This window comes from Acipenser ruthenus, chromosome 23 (assembly GCF_902713425.1).
Source record: "Acipenser ruthenus chromosome 23, fAciRut3.2 maternal haplotype, whole genome shotgun sequence".
In the NCBI taxonomy this organism is placed as follows: Eukaryota; Metazoa; Chordata; class Actinopteri; order Acipenseriformes; family Acipenseridae; genus Acipenser; species Acipenser ruthenus.
This window is the reverse complement of record NC_081211.1, coordinates 15,828,889-15,852,309: the sequence shown is the minus strand read 5'-3', so window position 1 is coordinate 15,852,309 and position 23,421 is coordinate 15,828,889. Positions and strand designations below refer to the sequence as shown.

At 44.5% G+C, this 23,421-nt stretch overlaps 1 protein-coding gene across 3 annotated transcripts; it reads right to left on the bottom strand.

The window, feature by feature from the left end:
* Positions 1-2,587: 2,587 nt before the first annotated feature.
* LOC117413370 (RUN and FYVE domain-containing protein 1-like) lies at positions 2,588-22,474 on the bottom strand. 3 transcript variants are annotated; one of them, XM_034908718.2, is made up of 19 exons: positions 22,456-22,474; positions 21,717-21,999; positions 19,847-20,020; positions 17,302-17,419; positions 17,007-17,108; positions 16,218-16,341; positions 15,523-15,584; positions 15,219-15,284; positions 14,490-14,559; positions 11,881-11,982; positions 10,244-10,360; positions 9,910-10,143; positions 9,469-9,566; positions 7,992-8,111; positions 5,235-5,364; positions 4,419-4,513; positions 3,691-3,739; positions 3,327-3,404; positions 2,588-2,737 (listed from the first exon to the last, which is right to left on the bottom strand). In XM_034908718.2, exons 1-19 carry the CDS (start codon positions 22,465-22,467, stop codon positions 2,594-2,596), a joined length of 2,178 nt encoding a protein of 725 aa, XP_034764609.2. In that variant the 5' UTR covers positions 22,468-22,474; the 3' UTR covers positions 2,588-2,593. The 3 variants fall into 3 exon arrangements, with proteins under 3 accessions (XP_034764609.2, XP_058852672.1, XP_034764610.2); XM_058996689.1 differs by lacking the exon at positions 22,456-22,474 and having other exon boundaries at positions 21,717-22,089; XM_034908719.2 differs by lacking the exon at positions 22,456-22,474 and having other exon boundaries at positions 9,976-10,143; positions 21,717-22,086.
* Between the last annotated feature and the right edge of the window lie 947 nt (positions 22,475-23,421).

The window sequence follows — 23,421 nt, the reverse complement described above, 5'->3', positions numbered from 1 at the left end:
TTTAGCATCGTGAAGTGTGAAGCATGCTGTTTAGCATCGTGAAGTGTGAAGCATGCCGTTTAGCATCGTGAGATGTGAAGCATGCCGTTTAGCATCGTGAGATGTGAAGCATGCCGCTTAGCATCGCGAGATGTGAAGCATGCCGCTTAGCATCGTGAGATGTGAAGCATGCCGTTTAGCATCGTGAGATGTGAAGCATGCCGTTTAGCATCGTGAGATGTGAAGCATGCCGTTTAGCATCGTGAAGTGTGAAGCATGCCGTTTAGCATCGTGAGATGTGAAGCATGCCGTTTAGCATCGTGAAGTGTGAAGCATGCCGTTTAGAATAGTGAGATGTGAAGCATGCCGTTTAGCATCGTGAGATGTGAAGCATGCCGTTTAGCATCGTGAGATGTGAAGCATGCCGTTTAGCATCGTGAAGTGTGAAGCATGCTGTTTAGCATCGTGAAGTGTGAAGCATGCTGTTTAGCATTGTGAGATGTGAAGCATGCCGTTTAGCATCGTGAGATGTGAAGCATGCCGTTTAGCATCGTGAGATGTGAAGCATGCCGTTTAGCATCGTGAGATGTGAAGCATGCTGTTTAGCATCGTGAGATGTGAAGCATGCTGTTTAGCATCGTGAGATGTGAAGCATGCCGTTTAGCATCGTGAGATGTGAAGCATGCCGTTTAGCATCGTGAGATGTGAAGCATGCTGTTTAGCATCGTGAAGTGTGAAGCATGCCGTTTAGCATCGTGAAGTGTGAAGCATGCCGTTTAGCATCGTGAGATGTGAAGCATGCCGTTTAGCATCGCGAGATGTGAAGCATGCCGTTTAGCATCGTGAGATGTGAAGCATGCCGTTTAGCATCGTGAGATGTGAAGCATGCCGTTTAGCATCGTGAAGTGTGAAGCATGCCGTTTAGCATCGTGAGATGTGAAGCATGCCGTTTAGCATCGTGAAGTGTGAAGCATGCCGTTTAGCATCGTGAGATGTGAAGCATGCCGTTTAGCATCGTGAGATGTGAAGCATGCCGTTTAGCATCGTGAGATGTGAAGCATGCCGTTTAGCATCGTGAGATGTGAAGCATGCCGTTTAGCATCGTGAAGTGTGAAGCATGCCGTTTAGCATCGTGAGATGTGAAGCATGCCGTTTAGCATCGTGAGATGTGAAGCATGCCGTTTAGAATCGTGAGATGTGAAGCATGCCGTTTAGCATCGTGAGATGTGAAGCATGCCGTTTAGCATCGTGAGATGTGAAGCATGCCGTTTAGCATCGTGAGATGTGAAGCATGCTGTTTAGCATCGTGAAGTGTGAAGCATATTTAAAAGGTTTTATTGTTTAAAGATGGCGCTCACATTAAGAAGTAGCTGCAACACAGGATAGGAAAACTGACCTTAAAACGAAGACTTGATACATGAAAAAAATGAGAATGTGGCAATAGAGCAAAGAATTTCTGCAAATATACCCTGCGGTGGTTTCATTAAAGGTGAAACAACTTCTGTAACAAATATTTAATTTGTTGCCGTCCTCTGTTGACAATATTTCCAATTTATAGACCCTTAAAAAATAAAAATAAAAAAGTAAATAATAATAATATTCTGTGGCGTGATGAGAAGTTGGCGTGAAATATTATCTAGTTTAAAGGACTTGAATGGCTCAAGAATGGCTGGTTTCACAGACCATGCTGATTCTGAATTATATTTATTTGTTACGAAGGCACAGTAACCAAGTATTTTTACAGTACAATATTAAAAACAGATTTAACAGTCTTGTTGTTCTCTTTCCCAGCATTGACACATTCAGAAATATAGTAATATAGGGTTTAATTGCAGCAATAGAAAACTATTTCATCTTGATATTAAGAAAAATGATTGAATCACTAAAGCATATGCAAACTAAAAAATGAACTGCAACACATTCAATTGTGATGTGTGAACTAGCATGCAAGGATTTCAATCAAAATAGACATCTGTAGTAATCAGTAATTTACCCCAACATTAAGAACATGATGGTACTTTTATTTATTTATATTTTATAATCATAAAAATGGGGTGCACATTTTATTCATGCACCTTAATAACATCTCCAAAATCTATAGCAAAGATCTATAAAAACAATCGTACTAAATACATTCGGTTTCAGATATGTTCCCAATATTGCAAGCAACATGTGATCTACAAAATCTCATACAGATCTTAATGGAGTGCCTAGTGTTTGTGTACACATCCAAATACAAGTACATTATCTACTGCATCCTATAGGTACTGTGTTCACTATAAGTGAAGATACTGAAATACATACGGTACGTCTATTACACAGTAGTTATTCTCATGCTCAATGCATGAATGCAAGGTCACAATGTGAAAGTGTAGTTAATGTACCTGCATTTTGAAATACAGCCATTGTTTCACCCAATAGCACACAAGCAGCTTCATTCCCAGCTACGTAGTAATAAAGATCTCCCACTTCAGAAGCGCTTAACAAAGTTAAAGATCCCCAATGCCGCGGAGGCTCAGGCAGGTGCAGTCAGGAGCTGCTCTGCAGTCAGAACGTGGGGCCGGTGCACCCCTCCTCCTCCTCCTCCTCCTCCTCCTCCTCCTCCTCCGTGGATTCAGGAGCTGCTGGAGGAGCTCCTCTGCAGTAAGAACGTGTGGCAGGTGTCGCAGACCCGCACTGCTTTGGGGTAGGATGGCAGAGAGAGCTCGTTACTTGAACACGAGTTACAGTAGATATCCCCACAGTTCCTGCAGTGATGCTGAGCAAAACACAAAACAAAGTCACAGGTAGAAAATGACAAGGGCTTGCATTTCTGTTTCTTACCAGGCAAAAAATTAAACACCTGCCACCTGTAGCACACACATTATAACATAAATGAGGTGTCCACCATCACAAGAACTCATTCTACATGTATTCTGTAATATATAAAAGCTGCATGTGCCAGGGTTTGGCAGGAGCTCCGATAGCAGGGCAGGGCAGTGACTGGCAGGAGATCCGATAGCAGGGCAGGGCAGTGACTGGCAGGAGCTCCGATAGCAGGGCAGGGCAGTGACTGGCAGGAGCTCTGGTAGCAGGGCAGGGCAGTGACTGGCAGGAGCTCCGATAGCAGGGCAGGGCAGTGATTGGCAGGAGCTCCGATAGCAGGGCAGAGCAGTGACTGGCAGGAGCTCCGATAGCAGGGCAGGGCAGTGACTGTCAGGAGCTCCGGTAGCAGGGCAGGGCAGTGACTGGCAGGAGCTCCGATAGCAGGGCAGGGCAGTGACTTGAGCTCCAGTGCTCAAGACTCTAATGATTGAAGTTTTACAATATCCAATATGTTCAGTACGAGGAGAAAAGCAGGCGCTTACCTTTCTGCGTGCGATGGAGAACTCCTTTTGGCACTGTTTACACTGAGCTGCTTCATCATCCTTCAGCCAGGCTTGGCCCTGAAATCCCAAACAGAGTCATGGAGAGGGTTACTGACTGGAATCTAAAGTCTCTGCTTACTGCAGCAGGAAACCAACACAGCAGGATAAATCAAATTAAACTGCTAATGTTACAGAACTAGAGTGGAATAATTACAATGCATGTAGGAGCTCCTGTGTTATTTGCTGTATTTAAGATTTGTAACAGCTGGTGTTTACTCAGCATGGTGGCACATTCTTAGTGAATACAACGCTCAGCATCTTGGTATTGACAGCCCTCATATTAGGCTAATGAAAAGGCAATTACCTTCAGAGCTTTGTTGACTTCTTTACAATCTTCCATTTTTAGTTTTGATCTAAAACAAAAGCAATGCAATGCAGCGTTACTTCCAACAGCGGCAGTTTTAATGTTCACATGATATTGTGCACTCCCTTCTACATCAGCATGCTCCTCCTCCTCAATGAAATGTTATGCATTCAGAACTGCCTCTCTAGAACACTGTTTCAGTGTTTGACGGCTACTCTTAGAGTGGATATCAGTGCAAGCTGGAATCTGGAGAGATTCTTCCAGTGATGTCTTCCCCTGCCCTGCTTCACACAAAAAGGAAATGAGACACAGGGGCGAGAGAATTACACACTTTCCTTAATAAGCACAGGGACAAACACATGAATGAATGAATGAATGAATAGAGTGGAGCATTTGTTACCTGCTTTACCACAGTCGGACCCCTAACTCACTAAATAGCTTGGTATCCCAAATGGATAATCGTCCCATTGTCAAAGAAATTCAAAATATTTTAATGAGTAATCCGTCCCATAAGTGCAGTGGTATCCAAAATATTACCTGTGCTACCAATGAAGGTTGTGCCAGTCTAGGTAGCCACCATTGCAGAAAATGAAGAACAAATGGCCCATATTGCATATATTTGAGGGGACAGTGATTCATTATTGTGCATTCATTCTCATAATAACGTATCAGATAAGACATTGCATGGTTGTTGAATTTGATTTCCCTGCCGGCTCTGCAGTGCTTACTGGCTGAGGTGGAGACCCATTTCTTGCAGAGCCTGCTCCTGTTCCTCACAGATCTTCTGAAGCTGCTTCTTCTCATCCTTCAGGTCTGACAGCTCCTGGAAAGACAACAAGCAGCACGTTTCAAATATTCTTGCAATGAATAATGACTGGGAGAAATGAGTTAAAAAATAAAAGGAGGTATACTGTACAGTACATACAAAACAAGAATACACAAAGAGCGTCAATAGTGTGTTTCTGGACCACATTTCACAATCTGCAATGCAGCACAGCGATGGCCCCTGCCTAGGAAGATGCTGTGTTATTTTTCCTGCTTGTATCTCTTTTGCAATACTGGCGCAATGCAGTCGACGAATGATGAAATTAAACATGACTGAAAACGTTCAGAAATGATTCTGTGTTGGTGCCGTAACTCTCAAATCTAAGGCAGGGTTTTGGATTGTTCAAAGCACGTTTGAAAATTCTCTATAAAAGTAAAACAACATGCTCACTTGGCACTAGCAAATGTCATTCTCTCTGTAGGCACAAAAATGGGTCTGTGTCTATTTCCATGTATTATAACAAATAAAAAGCACCAGAACTGTACATACAAGGCTGGAATTCCACTTCTGGTTCCTTGATAAACTCTTGTGGTTTATTGCATCACCGGATCCCCTTGATAAATTACAGCCTTATTATGTACAGCCGTGAATAAATACATAATAATAATAATAATAATAATAATAATAATAATAATAATATTATTATTATTATAGTAGAAGTGTTGTTGTTGCATCAGCGGGAAAGCTAAAGAATTTCTCCCTCCGGTTTCAGACCCACCTTTTCCAGGCCCTCCACTTGCTGGAGCTGTGTTCTCAGCTGGGTCGTGGTGTCTCTCTCCCTGTGTATCTCTCTCTGGAGGTCCTGTCTCTGCTCCTTCTCTGATTTCAACTGATTCTCCAGCCCTGCGCTGTGAAATACACGACAGTGTGGGCTTAGTGGGTCCCTGGTGAAAGGCACTACTGGACCCCACTGTAAACAGGCTTGTGACTGTGTGTAACGGACAGTGCTGTGTGACGTGCTGCCTTTATAGACTCGGATCCCAGTCTCTGAGATGAGGTCAACAGCTCTATAATCACAGGTAAAACAACTGGCAATCCAAATTCTGTTAACGCTCTATAAGCACCCATGCAGACGGGCATTGTGGTGGAGGCTCTTGTTTGCAGTGTGTGTGGTCTCCAGTTACACATGCAATGGTGAGTTTGCAGAGTTTGGCTGGACGGAGGCTTGCTCTTGATATTATATATAGATTTCCAGAGGTTTTTAAAAAACATCAAGCATTTGTAAAAAAAGGAAATAGAACAAAAAAAGTGAAACAAGACCGAATAGTAGTTTTCAAGTTTTCTGTACTGAATAAAATAAATCATGAACCCACTGTCACCCATCATTCAATTATTGTTGCTGGTATATTAATAAGGTCTTATTGGGTGTCAAATGAATAACTGTAGCTCAATAAGAAAGTTTGCAGTGTACCTTAGTATGGGGTTTCCGGGAGAATACTGCAGTTGTTTTGTCTGATTCATTTTGTTTCATTTCTAATGAAAGGTTCCATTGGTAACGTAAATAAATATACTCTATATTCCAGTGCATGAAGCAGTTTAACTAGATGTCGCTGGACACTTTCTTTAATGGTTACTGTAACATCCAGTATGGATAAATACACTATTGGAAACGTTTAAGCAACAAAGAAAGTAGCAGCTCCTACTGTGGTATTATATACGAGTCACTCTCGAGGATGACATTATTTTCTTAGGACTGGATCACAATACTCTGGCACATCTAAAAGTGGGACGCTAATCCGTGTAGACGGGGGATCTAGGACGCTCAGGACATCTTCAGTAACATCCAATCAATGTTTCTTCATCCAATCAAAGTTTCTTCATCCAATCAAAGTTTCTTCAACGAACTGTGGACTTTTACACAATATATTTTGATTTAGTATTTCATTTTGTTTGTGCCTGCTGTTAACACACTGCTCAGAATAATGTGCGCCAGGTCAATGATATTGGGGTTGGTTGTGCTTGTGAATACATTACAATTCCCTGTTCTGTTGTGCCAAGTTATTACTGCAGCAGGGCTCCAAAATGGCAACAAAAAGGGCAAGGCCAAAATGGCCTTCAGTTCAATACATTTGTAGAAGCACCAAGGCCACTAAACATAAATCAAGACCAAAGTCTAGGATGTTGTGTAATTTTGCTTAGAATTCATATATAAAGCTAACTATAGAAGACAAAAAGAAACAATGCAGTTTACTGAATAATAACTATTTATTCAGAAAATGTTTTTTTTTTATTTATTTTTTTTATTACGCTGAAGCCTAGACAGGGCTCCAGATTAACTTTTTTTCTTAGGACCCAATGGTTCCTAGGCCAAAAAAAAATTGGTCTCCAAATCCAATTGTTGGGTGCCACTAGAGCAAGTTGGTTGCTACTACATTCAACTGCTTAAAATACAACAACTTCCTCAGACGCTAAAGTGATACTAAAACAGTAACTTAATGTTAGTACTCACTGGTTTGTTGCCTCATTCTGTTGAATAAGGTAACCTATGCAGCTGATGACTGCAATGGACTCCGCATTTTATATTTGAGATAAGTGTTGTGTATTGAATTGGTGACCGACGCTCCTTTAATTGTGTCCAGTTGTATTGGAAATGGCGGCAGCTCGCATGCTCAGTGTAGTGGAGTCCTGGTCAGACAGCATGCAACACAGCCAGCTCTTATGTTAAATACACCACAGTAAGCACAGTGTCATATATGTGAGATATTTCCAAACCACTCTTTTTCATTAACACAATATGAAAGCTCAGTTTAGTATATGGTGGTTTTTCTACTGCAATCAAGTAAGCTGCAGTTCATTTCATTTTTAACTCTAAATGTTTTTTAGTTTTTTCCACAGGCATACACTTTCTAATTACAGTCTCGAGTACTTGCGTTCTGCTGTCACCGTCCTTAATGGTCAGTTTGAGAAATAAACTCAGTTTTACCTGCAGCAGATGACCCAGGCAACTGAAATCTGTTCGTGGTAACTCAAAACTTGATTTAGGAAACCTACGATTTGAGTATGTGCTTCACAAACATAACTTTTTTCGGCTTGATACGGTAACCTTTTCACTTCTGATTTTTTTGTTTAATTATTGACCTTTTACTGCATTTCAGCCCTTCATTATAAATTATCTGGGCATTTTGTTAATGGCACGTGTGATTTAGTTTTTCGTTCTTGTTCTAAATTTTTTTGAATGCAATGTTTCACTGTCACCATCACAGCTGCTGCATGAACCTGTGGATCCCATATTCTGCTGGTGTTACGACAGCACCTCTGGACTGCCAAGCATTTGTGTTCGATCAGGTTGCTATTGTCCCTCTCGCGCCACAGTTTTAAACCTGTGATATGCTGCCTTTTTTGTCCGTTACAGACCGACGTCACGCCGCATTCAGAAATATTGACACCAGTGTTGTGTATGGAATTGGTGCAATGTAACCAAACAGTTAACTCGTAAGGGTTTGTCTCTGTTATATTGTCAGTGCTGTACTCGTACCAGTGCTTGTCCAGGTCTGTGAGCTGTCTCTGCAGAGCCTCCACCTTCCCAGTCAGCTCCTGCTTCATGTCCTGGTCCTTCTCACTGGCCTCCTTCCTGCCCTGCTCCGAGCTCTGCATCCTGGGGAGCACAGCGACAACACAGCGCCAGTGACACACCACAATCAACACCCCCAAATACAGTACAGCCAGCCCTGAAATCAAACCTCATCACAGCACCAGTCACACACCAATCAACACCCCCAAATACAGTACAGCCAGCCCTGAAATCATCAAACCTCATCACAGCGCCAGTCACACACCAATCAACACCCCCCAAATACAGTACAGCCAGCCCTGAAATCATCAAACCTCATCAAAGCACCAGTCACACACCAATCAACACCCCCAAATACAGTACAGCCAGCCCTGAAATCATCAAACCTCATCACAGCACCAGTCACACCACAATCAACACCCCCAAATACAGTACAGCCAGCCCTGAAATCATCAAACCTCATCACAGCGCCAGTCACACACCAATCAACACCCCCCAAATACAGTACAGCCAGCCCTGAAATCATCAAACCTCATCAAAGCACCAGTCACACACCAATCAACACCCCCAAATACAGTACAGCCAGCCCTGAAATCATCAAACCTCATCACAGCACCAGTCACACCACAATCAACACCCCCAAATACAGTACAGCCAGCCCTGAAATCATCAAACCTCATCACAGCGCCAGTCACACACCAATCAACACCCCCCAAATACAGTACAGCCAGCCCTGAAATCATCAAACCTCATCACAGCACCAGTCACACACCAATCAAGATCCCCAAATACAGTACAGCCAGCCCTGAAATCAAACCTCATCACAGCACCAGTCACACACCAATCAACACCCCCAAATACAGTACAGCCAGCCCTGAAATCAAACCTCATCACAGCACCAGTCACACACCAATCAACACCCCCAAATACAGTACAGCCAGCCCTGAAATCAAACCTCATCACAGCACCAGTCACACACCAATCAACACCCCCAAATACAGTACAGCCAGCCCTGAAATCATCAAACCTCATCACAGCACCAGTCACACCACAATCAACACCCCCCAAATACAGTACAGCCAGCCCTGAAATCATCAAACCTCATCACAGCACCAGTCACACACCAATCAACACCCCCAAATACAGTACAGCCAGCCCTGAAATCAAACCTCATCACAGCGCCAGTGACACACCACAATCAACACCCCCAACAGATTCTGAAACTCATAAACCTGTTACAGAATGTCCTAACCAAGTTTCACGACAATAAATACTGTGTGACAGGAGTCCTGTCACCTGGAATATGCATCCCAGAATGAGATGACAGATCCATTCCCCGGGCAGGCACTGTGACTTCAATCCGTGTCAGTTCCTCACTCAGCTCGATCCTGAGCAGAGTGCTTCACTACACAGAAAGCTGGGGCCGGTTCCCTTCCTTTACCTCTCGTCCATTTGTTTCATGGCAGACCCCATCTGATTAATCTTCTCCTCCAGCTGAGTGATGATCTCGTTCTTCTGCTGGACCAGGCTCTCTGCGCTCTGGGAGTGAAAACAAGGAAGGCATCGGGTCAATATGGAATCCCCTTTCACCATTAGAATAACAGTACATTAAAAATGCTGCAAGTCTGCTGAAAACACTTGGTCACCTCTCCCTACTGACTTCTGTGCTGTATTACCCCAAATAGTTTCTTATGTGCTGAATACAATGAGAGGCTTAGGTGGGGTCCTACTGATCACAATAGCTTAAACTACATTGGCAGCAAAAATGAACTTTACAGGAGAGAGTTAATAACGTGTGGAAATCAACAGCAAAACCACATGGGAATGGAGAGAGGTGATACTGATCAGAGGTAGCCAGGGTTTTTAAAGACTTGCTTATTACCGTATGCAGCCCGCGCTGCATGGGTGTGTTTGGGGCCTCAAGTGGCCCTGTACAGCTCCCCAGTACCTGCGCCTTGTTAAACATCTGCAGGTTGATTGTTTTGACCTCGTCCAGTTGTTGCCGCAGCGCAACCAGCGTGTCCTGCTTGTCATGCGTGTCCTTCGCCAACAGCTTCATGGCCAGCTCCATCTCCTGCTTCATCCCCACCTGCAGCTCCAGTTCCTTCTGCAGCTCCTGATGGGAGCAGCAAACAGTCAACTGTAGCCCACACAACACACATCAAGCACACCCCCAGCTAACAATCAATAATCAGCGCACCCCGGCACTGACTGACCTGGTGGATTCTCTTCTCCTCCTTGTACTGTTTCCACACCTCGTTGTACATCTCGTCCAGGCCCTGCCGCGACTGCCTGTATGTCTCCAGCTCCACCTCGCTGTCCTGCTTCGTTACCTGCAAGAGGAGCACCGCACACTGAGATCCCACAACCAGAGCCAATCACACGGACACACCCCACGACCACAACCAATCACACCGAGACACCCCACGACCAGAGCCAATCACACGAGACCTCATGACCATATTCAATCACACTGACACACCCCACGACCAGAGCCAATCACACGGACACACCCCTAAACCACAGCCAATCACATGAGATCTCATGACCAGAGCCAATCACACAGACACACCCCACGACCAGAGCCAATCACACCGAGACCTCACCACCAGAGCGAATCACACTGAGACCCCACAACCAGAGCCAGTCACACCGACACACCCCACAACCAGAGCCAGTCACACTGACACACCCCACAACCAGAGCCAGTCACACTGAGACACACCACGACCAGAACAAATGAATTGATTAATCCATGGGATACAGCTATAGGTTACAGTTTAATCAAAACAGTGATGTTTGTTGGGGGGAAAATAGTTTTAAAAGCCCATATAATGTTGTGAGGGAGTGCATGTTCCTAACAGTAATGTGCAGGATCTAGGAACCTGGGTTTATGAACATGCACTCCATCTCAAAAGGGCTTATAATTGCTTAATTAATTGGTTTATTGAAAAATTAAACTGATAATTGTTGGATCTTGAAAGGGGCACGAGAGCTCGAGTGAGTGAGAGAGAGAAGGAGATATGGAACGCGTGTGTAGAGGTAACAATTTAAAAAGTGACTTGTGTGTTTCCCAGGGTAAACGGGTTTAGCCTGCCCCCGTTTAGATAGTGCTATATCTCGTTAGTTTAAGGCCCGAAGAAGGGCTAGGTTTTGTTTATATTGTTTTGTTGTAAACAATAAACATATGCTACAGCGTTTTTTGGCAATTCTGGTGTTTGGAGCACTTTATTGGAAGAAACACAACATCTACGACGGTAGCCATAGTGACAAGGACTGGCATCATCACAATGTATATATTGTTATTATATTTTCATTTACGTGAGGGGTAATGATCAGTGGGTGCTAAGGAGTCGGACTCAAACCCAAACCTCTAGAGGCAACACTAGTGACGCAGCCCCATAATTAAGCATTTCAGTGAGACCAATGTTTTAAACACAGGCAAAACTCTAAGATTGACATGAATCCAGTGCTATTGGAAACAGTACAGATGAATTAGAATGTGTTTATGTAATGTAAAGGATGGATAAATATTCGTGGTACCAGTCCTGCACACAATGGGGTTAAATTAAGAATGTCCCATCAATGGTTGTAAATGGAGATTTGGGGTATCACTGCACAAAGTCAAGATGACATCTACTCAAGCATACCCAGAAATGTAGCGGGCAAGGGGTGTCAGTGAGTGGGGTAAAAGGGGCAAACAAATCCCCAGCCCCAGTGGTTGTGCACTCATGTTCCAAACTTTCTGGATGAGGTGTATGTGCCTCTGTATGGAGTCTCCTTGGTTTTCCACAAAGCTCATGAGTAGAGCATGGTCCCTCCTGACACTAAGCTGTAGCCCTGCATTGCGCACCTCCACTCTGCGCTCGCTGCTTTGCTTGATGGATGAGTTCTCCTCTCTTAGCTGCTCCTGCTCCTCCTCCAGAGCCTGAATCCGGTCTGTCGCGGCAGCCATCTGTGGAGAGAGGAGAGAGGGACAGAGCATTACACACGCTGCTCTGTACAGCTGTTACACACTGCAGCCCCGTGCTGCTCTGTACAGAGTGATACACACTGCAGCCCTGTGCTGCTCTGTACAGAGTGTTACACACTGCAGCCCTGTGCTGCTCTGTACAGAGTGTTACACACTGCAGCCCCGCTCTGCTCTGTACAGAGTGATACACACTGCAGCCCCGCCCTGCTCTGTACAGAGTGTTACACACTGCAGCCCCGTGCTGCTCTGTACAGAGTGTTACACACTGCAGCCCCGCCCTGCTCTGTACAGAGTGTTACACACTGCAGCCCCGTGCTGCTCTGTACAGAGTGTTACACACTGCAGCCCCGCTCTGCTCTGTACAGAGTGATACACACTGCAGCCCCGTGCTGCTCTGTACAGAGTGATACACACTGCAGCCCCGCGCTGCTCTGTACAGAGTGATACACACTGCAGCCCCGCCCTGCTCTGTACAGAGTGATACACACTGCAGCCCCGCCCTGCTCTGTACAGAGTGATACACACTGCAGCCCCGCCCTGCTCTGTACAGAGTGTTACACACTGCAGCCCCGCCCTGCTCTGTACAGAGTGATACACACTGCAGCCCCGCCCTGCTCTGTACAGAGTGATACACACTGCAGCCCCGCCCTGCTCTGTACAGAGTGATACACACTGCAGCCCCGCCCTGCTCTGTACAGAGTGTTACACACTGCAGCCCCGCCCTGCTCTGTACAGAGTGTTACACACTGCAGCCCCGTGCTGCTCTGTACAGAGTGTTACACACTGCAGCCCCGTGCTGCTCTGTACAGACTGTTACACACTGCAGCCCCGCCCTGCTCTGTACAGAGTGATACACACTGCAGCCCCGCCCTGCTCTGTACAGAGTGTTACACACTGCAGCCCCGTGCTGCTCTGTACAGAGTGTTACACACTGCAGCCCCGTGCTGCTCTGTACAGAGTGATACACACTGCAGCCCCGCCCTGCTCTGTACAGAGTGTTACACACTGCAGCCCTGTGCTGCTCTGTACAGAGTGTTACACACTGCAGCCCTGTGCTGCTCTGTACAGTGTTACACACTGCAGCCCCGTGCTGCTCTGTACAGAGTGTTACACACTGCAGCCCCGCCCTGCTCTGTACAGAGTGTTACACACTGCAGCCCCGTGCTGCTCTGTACAGAGTGTTACACACTGCAGCCCCGCGCTGCTCTGTACAGAGTGATACACACTGCAGCCCCGCCCTGCTCTGTACAGAGTGATACACACTGCAGCCCCGCCCTGCTCTGTACAGAGTGTTACACACTGCAGCCCCGCCCTGCTCTGTACAGAGTGATACACACTGCAGCCCCGCCCTGCTCTGTACAGAGTGTTACACACTGCAGCCCCGTGCTGCTCTGTACAGAGTGATACACACTGCAGCCCCGCGCTGCTCTGTACAGAGTGATACACACTGCAGCCCCGCCCTGCTCTGTACAGAGTGATACACACTGCAGCCCCGCCCTGCTCTGTACAGAGTGTTACACACTGCAGCCCCGCCCTGCTCTGTACAGAGTGATACACACTGCAGCCCCGCCCTGCTCTGTACAGAGTGTTACACACTGCAGCCCCGCCCTGCTCTGTACAGAGTGTTACACACTGCAGCCCCGCCCTGCTCTGTACAGAGTGATACACACTGCAGCCCCGCGCTGCTCTGTACAGAGTGATACACACTGCAGCCCCGCGCTGCTCTGTACAGAGTGTTACACACTGCAGCCATGTGCTGCTCTGTACAGAGTGTTACACACTGCAGCCCCGCCCTGCTCTGTACAGAGTGTTACACACTGCAGCCCTGTGCTGCTCTGTACAGAGTGTTACACACTGCAGCCCTGTGCTGCTCTGTATCGCCTGCAGGGCTGGCAGGACTGGAATGCACAGTGCCTTTATAATTCATAACAATTCTAATACGTTTTTCTAATATTGAGTTATTATAATTTTTCTCTATTTCTGACTGCCATACTTTGAGCTTGCTTGAGAATCCTAACTGCCAGCACTGAAGAGATTTCCTCATTCAATTCAGAGCACGATGTGGCGCCACCTCTTAATATGTCGGTGGAATTACAAACAAATGAAACTAATTGCAACTTCAGAGCCACAAATAAAAACACACATCCAGTCATTCTCAAAACATACCAGAGCGTGCCAGAGAATCCTAACTGCCAGCATTGCCATCTACTATGAATAGAACAAAAAGCTTTGGTTTTCTCATAAACACCCAGAGAAATAATTCAGCCGATTATGAACCGCACGACGTGTCCTGTGATTGACTGTGTTATATATTGGGGTGAAGCAGAGATCTAGTCGGTAGTGAGTGACAGGCTGCATCAAGCACCTCCACCCCTGTGTGTAAGGAGGAGCACAGTGTCAAGCGTCTCCGAGGACTGCGCTCCAGATGGAAGCAGGGCTTAGGGGCTCTAATACAGGTTCAGTGATTCAATTCGATTTCACACACCCACCTCTTCAATGAGCTTTGCGTTAGCCTTCTCCAAAGAGTCCAACTTGGCCTGGAGATCAGTCACTGTGCAGCTGTGAAAAACAAGAATGCCAGTGACATGCCATCAGGAATAAGAACATCACCATGGCTCCATATTGGTGACCTGATATCACCAATATGATTGGCAGTAGGTGGGCTCAAGTGACTGCTTAAGCTATTTTGATTGGATAGACTTGTCAAGTTGGCTGAACAGACTATAGTGTGTGGGTAAAGGGTTATAATGACTCATCAACACCCTAAACCAACATGCTTACTGTATGTGCAGGCGAACAGGCAAGTGTGACAGTGGGGCCCATAGGTATGAACCCTCTACTCGCTTCAGCATCATTCCCCGGAGTAGCATGTCATTAGGGTTGATTTACAGTAGACCTTGTCACATCCGATTGAACAGGTTCCAGGGTCACAGGGAGTTGTTATACTACATACTTTTTATCTGCAACTGAATTCATTGTGTCCTGCTACAAGCTGAATTTACTGTTTTAGACCCATGATAAAATGTGCATAAATCAGTTTCTATCAGTACCGTTCAGCTGGCAGCAGCAGCAGCAGCAGCATGTGTGAATGACACTGCTTGATTGGATTCAGAATTATAGACAGTCTTAATCTACACTGTGGAACTGGAATCCTCTCAATAACATGTGTTAAAAGAATGTCCTAACCAAGTTTCATCTTCCAGTGTAAAGTGTCCTACCTTAAATGGCGATTCAGTTCTTCAATGTAGTGCTTCTGGTCTAGTATAGCGGTCATTTCCCCATCACTGGAACAAAAAGAACTAGTTACTACATACAATAAGCCCATGCTTTAATCCAACTCTCTTAATTTAGAAATACGAAAAGAAACTTAGTAAATGCCATGACATGCACAGCACTGAGTCAACAGGACAGATCTGCATTGCTGTAGAGGAATACTGTTCTCATTTTCAATGGAATTTCACTCCACACCACTGTCAAATAACCCTGAACACCAGCGTCTGTACAGACTGAATAAATACTTACTCTTTGGGGCTTTCATTGGATTGGGGATCCTTGAAATACAACGAGAAGTCAATGACGCCAACCTGTCAACAGGAAAGGATACTGAGCACCAGTGACACACAACACTAAAAGACAAAACAATGTTTCAAACAGTTTTTCATTACTTTTTGAAATGTGCCATGTCCTTTCTTTTTCTGAATTTGAATTGGTTAGATTATAAATTATAAATGATGTGCACAGGATGGAAGTCAGTGTGGTCTGCAGGATTATCTGGCTCAATGTATACAGGTGGATACTGTAAGTCATTTGGCACTGCTGATGTGAAAAACTGTTCCCCAAGCAGCAAAGAAAACTAGACAGGTGAAGAAACCAACACTGCAGCACTACCACCACGGATCATAGAGGGCGCTGCAGTGCACGTGAAGGCTATAAGAAGTGTTACACAGCTGCTAACGAATGCAGCACTTACAAAGGGGACCGTATCATCCATATGAACATGTGCTTATGAATTGCAGCTGCGTAACCTTTCAGTACAACATTACCGAGCTGACAGTAAACGGGTGCAAATTTGGCACTATGGCCCTATAGCAGCAGCAACCTACAATTATAATGATTATGGCTGGGTTTGATCACTTTGCACCAGTAGGCTCTCTGGTGCTAAATTTTCAAAACAGTTAAGCAGCAATTTTCAAAACGATAGCACGACTGGTCCAGACCTGAGAATCCAGGTCTTCTCCTTTCAAGCACAGGTTTGCATCAATGACGTTGAGTCCCACCAGCAGGCCCACAACCACTGCGCCCTCCTCCTCCAGCATAAGCGCGCCTGGCTCGTAGAACTCACTGCGGAGAGAGAGGGAGTCAGACCCAGACTCACTGCCTAGCTTCTCCCAATGTGCCTCCGAAGGCTTGGCCAAAAGAAAGGGTGTGGCAGAGCCATCAGAGAGTCATCTCCAAGGCACCTCACAATGACTGCGACCTCCTGAGAGGTCAGCTGTTATGCAGCAATGGAAACACCTTTGTCTCCACACTGTAGGTGAGGTTTAGGCTGGTGTAACAAAGTAAATGTCAGGTTCTGCTAAATTCTCCTTTCTGTGGTAGATACAGATACACGTTACTCTATTTGCAATTCTAGCTTGCTTTAATGTGCATGATATGTTAAAAATGTTGGATGGAAAGTGGAATTTGCCCGAGTGGTAGTGAAAAGGTTAAATGGAGAGTTAGATGTATTCTGGGAGCTGTAGGCACTTGGGCCTTGAGAGTTGTAGTACTCGCTCTCTCTAAAAATATCTGCCTGCAGAGCGAGAGAGAACAGTGAAGACCCACAGGCTCCACTAGTGCTGATTTACAGATTTTCTGCAGTGAAAATCAAAGGGCTGTGTGTGAAGGAGTCTCCAGTGTGGTGCTCATACAGCAGACACAACGCAGAGTGGAGAGGGACAGAAAATACCATCACATCGGCATCCTGAACAACAGGCCACATTGCCAAGTTTTACTGAAGAGCTCACCTGAGCAGGTCCTTGCGCTCAATCAGAGCCTTCATGTAGTCGGCCACTTTCTTCTGCATCAGGGCCAGGTGAAGCCAGGCTCTTGCTCGCCCAACACAGGTCCTTTAATAAACAACAGGTGTCACAAACATGCATTAAATACATCCGTACACACACACAGTACATCCTCATATATACACACGTACCCAGAGACGCACACACACCCCAAAGGTGGGCACTATGACCCTATATCCAGACTGTATCACAGCCGAGTTATTCTGGAATGCTATGCCAATGAAGAGTGGTAAAGACGTACTTCAGCCCTGGTAGATCCCGAGCGCTGGCTGCAATGTCTGCTGACTCTGGGCACAGCTTCTCCACCAGCTCCAGGGGAGCCCAGAAGGACTTGTTCTGTCCAATGAACGACTTCTTTGCTGAAAGAACAAACACTGGAATATTACAACAAACCCAGTTTGAAATGTACTCGGTGGAATAAATGACCATGTACTTTTGCACTACATGGAATACTTTGAACAGGTTTGTTCTCCTACTGAGGATTAAAGCAGAGGGCTCGTGGGATTTTGTACAGTGTACAGATTTCATTGGTGTGTGCTGACCAGGTAATAACCAAGGCTTAAAGACACAATCTCACTGACCATTAGCATAACTGTAGATTATTCAGACTTTATATTCACTTGGACTTGGATGAAGCCAATTTATACAACCACTACACCATAAATTAAAATTACTGTGCAGCACTGACTGAGAGTGGTGAGGGTATGGAATGGGTTACCCAGCCATGTTGTCAATGATGAATCACTGGGATCCTTTATTATTTGTTTATTTAGCAGACGCCTTTATCCAAGGCGATTTACAGAGATTAGGGTGTGTGAACTATGTACCAGCTGCAGAGACACTTACAATTATGTCTCACCCAAAAGACGGAGCACAAGGAGGTTAAGTGACTTGCTCAGGGTCACACAATGAGTCAGCGGCTGAGGTGGGATTTGAACCGGGGACCTCCTGGTTACAAGCCCTTTTCTTTAACCACTGGACCACACAGCCTCCTTTAATAACCAACTTGAAAAAGTTTTGAGATGAAACAGCTTCTAGGAACTGGATGAGCACTGATGGGCAGAACGGCCCCCTCTCTTTCACACATTTTCTTTTGTTCTTACATATCAGGTGGGGGTAAGCACCACAGCCTCACTCAGGTGGGGTCTAAATACCTGCTGTACATGAATGGAGTTTATAGTGTGGTGGCATGCTTAACTCTGGGGGGGGGGGGGGGGGGTAAGAGGAGGGAGACCCATGGGAGATAAATTAAGCAGCTCAAACAAAGTACTGAAGGAGTGTTTTTGCTGCTGAATGTTTTTATGAATTTTTGTTTTTAGTAAACGCAAAATTACCAAGGTGACTTGCAATATTTGTATGTAAAAATAATGTGATATCTGTATAATGTGAAATAATGTATAATGTGATATCTTGTAACAATTGTAAGTCGTCCTGGATAAGGGCGTCTGCTAAGAAATAAATAATAATAAATAATAATTATAATATAATACATTCACTGCCAATACATTACATAGCTTAAATGGAGCCTCAAGTAGAACATTATCCATCTGGATTTTTCTTTTAAACTTGCAATCAAGAGTCATTCCACATTTTCAAGACTGGACAAACCACAGCTGTTTAAGACACACCCCCGCCCCAGTGCAAGAAGTACATCTCAAATATTTCCAAATGAGGTGTGTAATGTAAAGCTAAATCTATTTCTATGAACAACTGTTTGAAACACTATAAAGTGAATTAGCATACATTGTCAAAAAATAATTAATTTTACTAGCAGGTGGTACAAGTCGTGGGTCCAGTTTTGTTCCTTTCTCACTCGTTTGCTTAGGTCACTGACAATGACTCGGAGAAATTTTGAAATGTTCCTACTCAGATAGGCTGTAAAGGTAACACGGCTAATCAGAGATTGGATCATGTTTTGCTGGGTGGATTTTGCTCATTTATGGTTGCTAAGTAAAGTAGGCATGGTATTCTGGGAAATGTAGTTTTTAGTGGAAATTCTAGGGGAGGCTGGGAAATTTCAGGGGTGGCGCCCTCCCCCTGGTGTTGCCACTGTGGGAAAGGCATGGGAAAACTGAAAAATGACCGTGGTAAAGCTTTATAATGAAAAGGTGAGCGGATATGGAAGAATTAAAGATTTGGGAATATCTTAAGTGGAAAACATTTTCCTATCGTGTTATTTTGTTGATTCCGAATGGGCTGTCTGTTATTACCTGTGCGATTGTCTTTCTTTATTGCTTTGGTAGCACACAAGACTGATACGCAGGCATGTTTGAAAGCGGGGTCGTATTGGTTGAAGTGCAGGAGACTGGAGTGGGTCTCGACTCCCAGTGCTGGAAATCAGAATTATGTTGTGCAAATCTGATGGCTACTGATTTTCTACTTTAACCTACAGACTGGGCCAGCAATTGTGTCCAAGTCCAATGTTCTTCTTTGAGAAGTTCAATTTGAAGTATTTTCTCTTGTGCTTGTGAAATACAAATCGCTACTCTCATTCGCAGTTAGCACATAATTATGCATAAAGCCGTAGCCAATAAAAATGAACAACACTGAAAATATGAATTATTATTATAAATCATGAAAAAAACCAAAAAAAAAACACAAAACTTTATATTCATTTATGGAATCAGTTACAAAAATAGAACCTGTTTTTCAGATGCCTTGTCCAAGCCATAACTTAAGATACTCAATCATACAGTCCACTCTGTATGAAGAAACGAAGTTGGGATAGAGTGGGAGCAGCCTGTTCCAGCAGCACTTGGGTATTCCTGCCAGCAGGTGTGTCTCACCTTTGAGTGCGTGCTTCAGGCAGTGCTCCAGGACCACAAGGAACTGCTGCAGCGGGGGGGAGTGAGAGTCTAGCGAGCGGCCCAGACTCACAGCAGACTGGATCAGCACCTTCACGCTCAGCTGCATCATATTCAACAGGTTGGAGCGCTCCACAGCCATGTGGTCCTTCACAGCTTAAACAACAACCAAACAACAGCTTTAGCAAGAGAGAAGGGCAACACACACTGCAGACAGACAGGTGTGTTACTCTTCGTTTACTTTTCTAAACGGAAATAAATGTATCTGTGTATAACATTTCTGTACGTGTACAGCAATATTAAAGAAACTAGCTTACACTGTGCGCTTACTGCTGTGTAAACACTAAAGCAGCTGCATGACTGACAGGAGGATTTCCTGCTTCAGGTTCTGTATATTCCGTACGGAATTGTTTTGTATTATTCTGTTCATTTTGGGGAGGGATGCTCAGGTGTGTAGTGTGGGAGGAGCAGAACGGAGCATCGCTCTGCTGGATTATTCTGTTCATTAAGGGGAGGGATGTTCAGGTGTGTAGTGTGGGAGGAGCAGAACGGAGCATCGCTCTGCTGGATTATTCTGTTCATTAAGGGGAGGGATGCTCAGGTGTGTAGTGTGGGAGCATCGCTCTGCTGCTTGTGTTTGTAGTGGGGAGCCTAGAGAATCACGTACACTGTCTTTGGCTTTATGGTGTATATTATGAATGGGTGTAATGGAAACATTGTAGAGGTGTTTTTGCAGTGTTTAGGTATTTTGGGCTGCAGTGAAGTTCAACGGGTGGTCAGCATGTTGATTATTCTTCAAAACATGAAGGATCCTGAAAAGGTCAAGAAGGAGGGTCATTTGATTTGGTGTCAAATTTCGATGACTTGTCTCAATCATGTTTATGACATAATCTCATGTGAGGGTAGTCAGGAAATATACCCACTAGACTTCCCTGATGAGAAACGAATGGCACTTTGTCACTAAATGACACTCTTATACCATTACAGTCAGGGTCAACTGTACATATTAAGATAGCTTACATTCACATGGTAACTTTCCTATACAGAGTGAACAGGTATACTGCAAACACTTATCTCCAAACTTTATCCAACATAACATATCCAGTGTTGAGTCCTTGGTACACACAGGCAGCATGCATATACACCTAATTAATACAAGTATTAAATAGTCTATCCATTTGTTTAAATGAGGGGACACAGTCACATGTAAAAATGTGAAAATGTAGACTCCACGAGCTTAAATCTGCATATTGTTTTAACGCAATGCTAAGGTCTGTAGCAACTTATGAGCACAACCAATGGCTGTGAAATGAATATATTTAAAGCAAGCATGCACCAGTAGCTTATTTAATACTGTTTTGCTTCACACTGTACTGTAGGCTATACCGCTATAGTGTATAAAAAACAAACCTGGCACTGCTCCTCGGTTCCAGTTGCCTGTCATACATGTCTATGCAATGTAGGCTAGATCGTAACGTGTGTGTACGTGAACACCAACACGTGCTTGGGGTGGCTGATCTAGCCTCGGTTTCATATCTATAGCAGCAACTAGAACGGGACAGGAGCTCCCGAACACCGCCTCAAAACAGACCTAATAAGGGTTAAGGATGACAAACCTGGCAGAATTTTGCTTTTTTAAAGTATGTGAGTTAAGTGTAACGTAACCCACAGTTTTGACAGCATCATTACCAAGCGGTGTTATTTATATAATGCACTGGGATGTAAGAAAAATTAAAGTTTTCAGGTAAACAATCGATGTAAGTCACTTAAGTTATTGAGGATCGCCGCGTAAAAGTTACTGTTTTTACAGAAAGCCTCTTCATCAGTCCCAGGCAGTATAAATACAGTGTACCTTTTTTAGGAGCGTTGTTTTCGCTTGTGGCGGGTTGCTGTTTGCCTGATAATCCCACTGAAACAGCCGCTGCAGACCATAAAGCGTTTCCACTGACGCTCGTCAAACTCTCCGAGGCTTTCCTGGCAAGCGACAAGATCGGAGCCGACCAGCCACCCTCCTCCGCGGCTTTGTCCTTGTCTGCGTCCCGCCCGGCGGTCTCCTGCCAGCTCTCCAGAATCTCATAAGATTCTTTGCTGCTGTCTCCGGAACTGTTGTTGACATCTTCAGCTTCTTCAGCCATCTTCAAAACAGACATGTGACTGATAGCAAGCCTGAGCAATCACGTTATGATGACAGTGAGCAGACCTGAGCAATCCCACACTGATGCCTGTATCCTCGCCATACCCGCAAAACGTATGTGATGCAGGTGGGAAAACACTGAATGTGTTTGTCTGTTTACTCAGTTACATCTAGAGAGCAGCTCCGCTGTTTCTAATAAAACTATTGGCCATTGTCACGCAAATAAACTGTTCTGCGAGTTAAACCAGTGGTTTTCAACCTTTTCATTTCAAATACCAAAGATTGGCCATAACCAAATTGGGGACGGGCGAAAATACAAAACATAATTGGCGCCACTTAAAAAATGAATGCTTTTAACTGTGCATTTGAAGATATGTATGAAAACATCACGGTTCTTAACAGGGTGATTTCGAGTTAACTTTTACTTACAGAAACATTTTTATAAATTATTACCCACCTGCAAAAACATGTTCAATTATTTCTGCAGGAGTCACTCTCCACAGTAAAGTAAAACACTGACACACTTTTAATGCAGAGGTGACACCATGAATGCTGGAAGAATTATGAACTTGTTTATTGTAGCCGTCTAAAACTGTACTGAATACATAATCCCACCTCTACCACCAATGTAGCGTTCGCGTCGATGACCTAACTTACTGACGGAATAAAACAAAAACCAGGGGAGACAGGCTTACAAGGTGAAATCAGCAATGGCCGAAAAACCTTCGTCTTTATTTTTTCCTCTGCGCGGCCAAAAACAACGCACAGCTTCAGCCTCCTCTTACCACCTCATACATAACTTTATTACTCCAGTAGATGGCAGTATAACACCACAAATAGCTAGGGGAATAATTATGTATTCAGTACAGTTTTAGACGGCTACAATAGCGCAGAATGAGCGTTGAGAAACCTGCTTTGGCAAGCCAAAGTCTTAATCCTCATCAGCAGACCTCTGAATACTTTATTTATATGCAGAGTGTTATTTTGTTCATTGTGGTAAATATATCATCCAGTTTGTTCATAGCATAGTACTGTAATGTTTGGAGTTTGATTTCCATATCAGTTATTAATTGCGGATCCTTATTTAGGGTTACCATGTGGCTCCAGATTAACCGGACGCTGTGAGACAGAACGGGATTTCAAACTTGCCCCTAAATTGAAATAAATGAAGGTGTAAATGAACCATCCTTAGCTACAATTAATAATGGTGCTTAAATACCCGCATGCGCGTCAAATAATTGTATTATACCAAGAATGAATTGCAGCCAGTCGCTATTTTTTTCTGTTTGTTAAAATTCAATCGCCCATATTATTCTGCAAATACAATCGCATCATCTCGTTGCTCTATCGATAAATTAGCTATTCGTTCATTAAGATCTGATCAGAAGCAGCTGATCAGTGTGAATTGTTTGCTGTGCCCAAG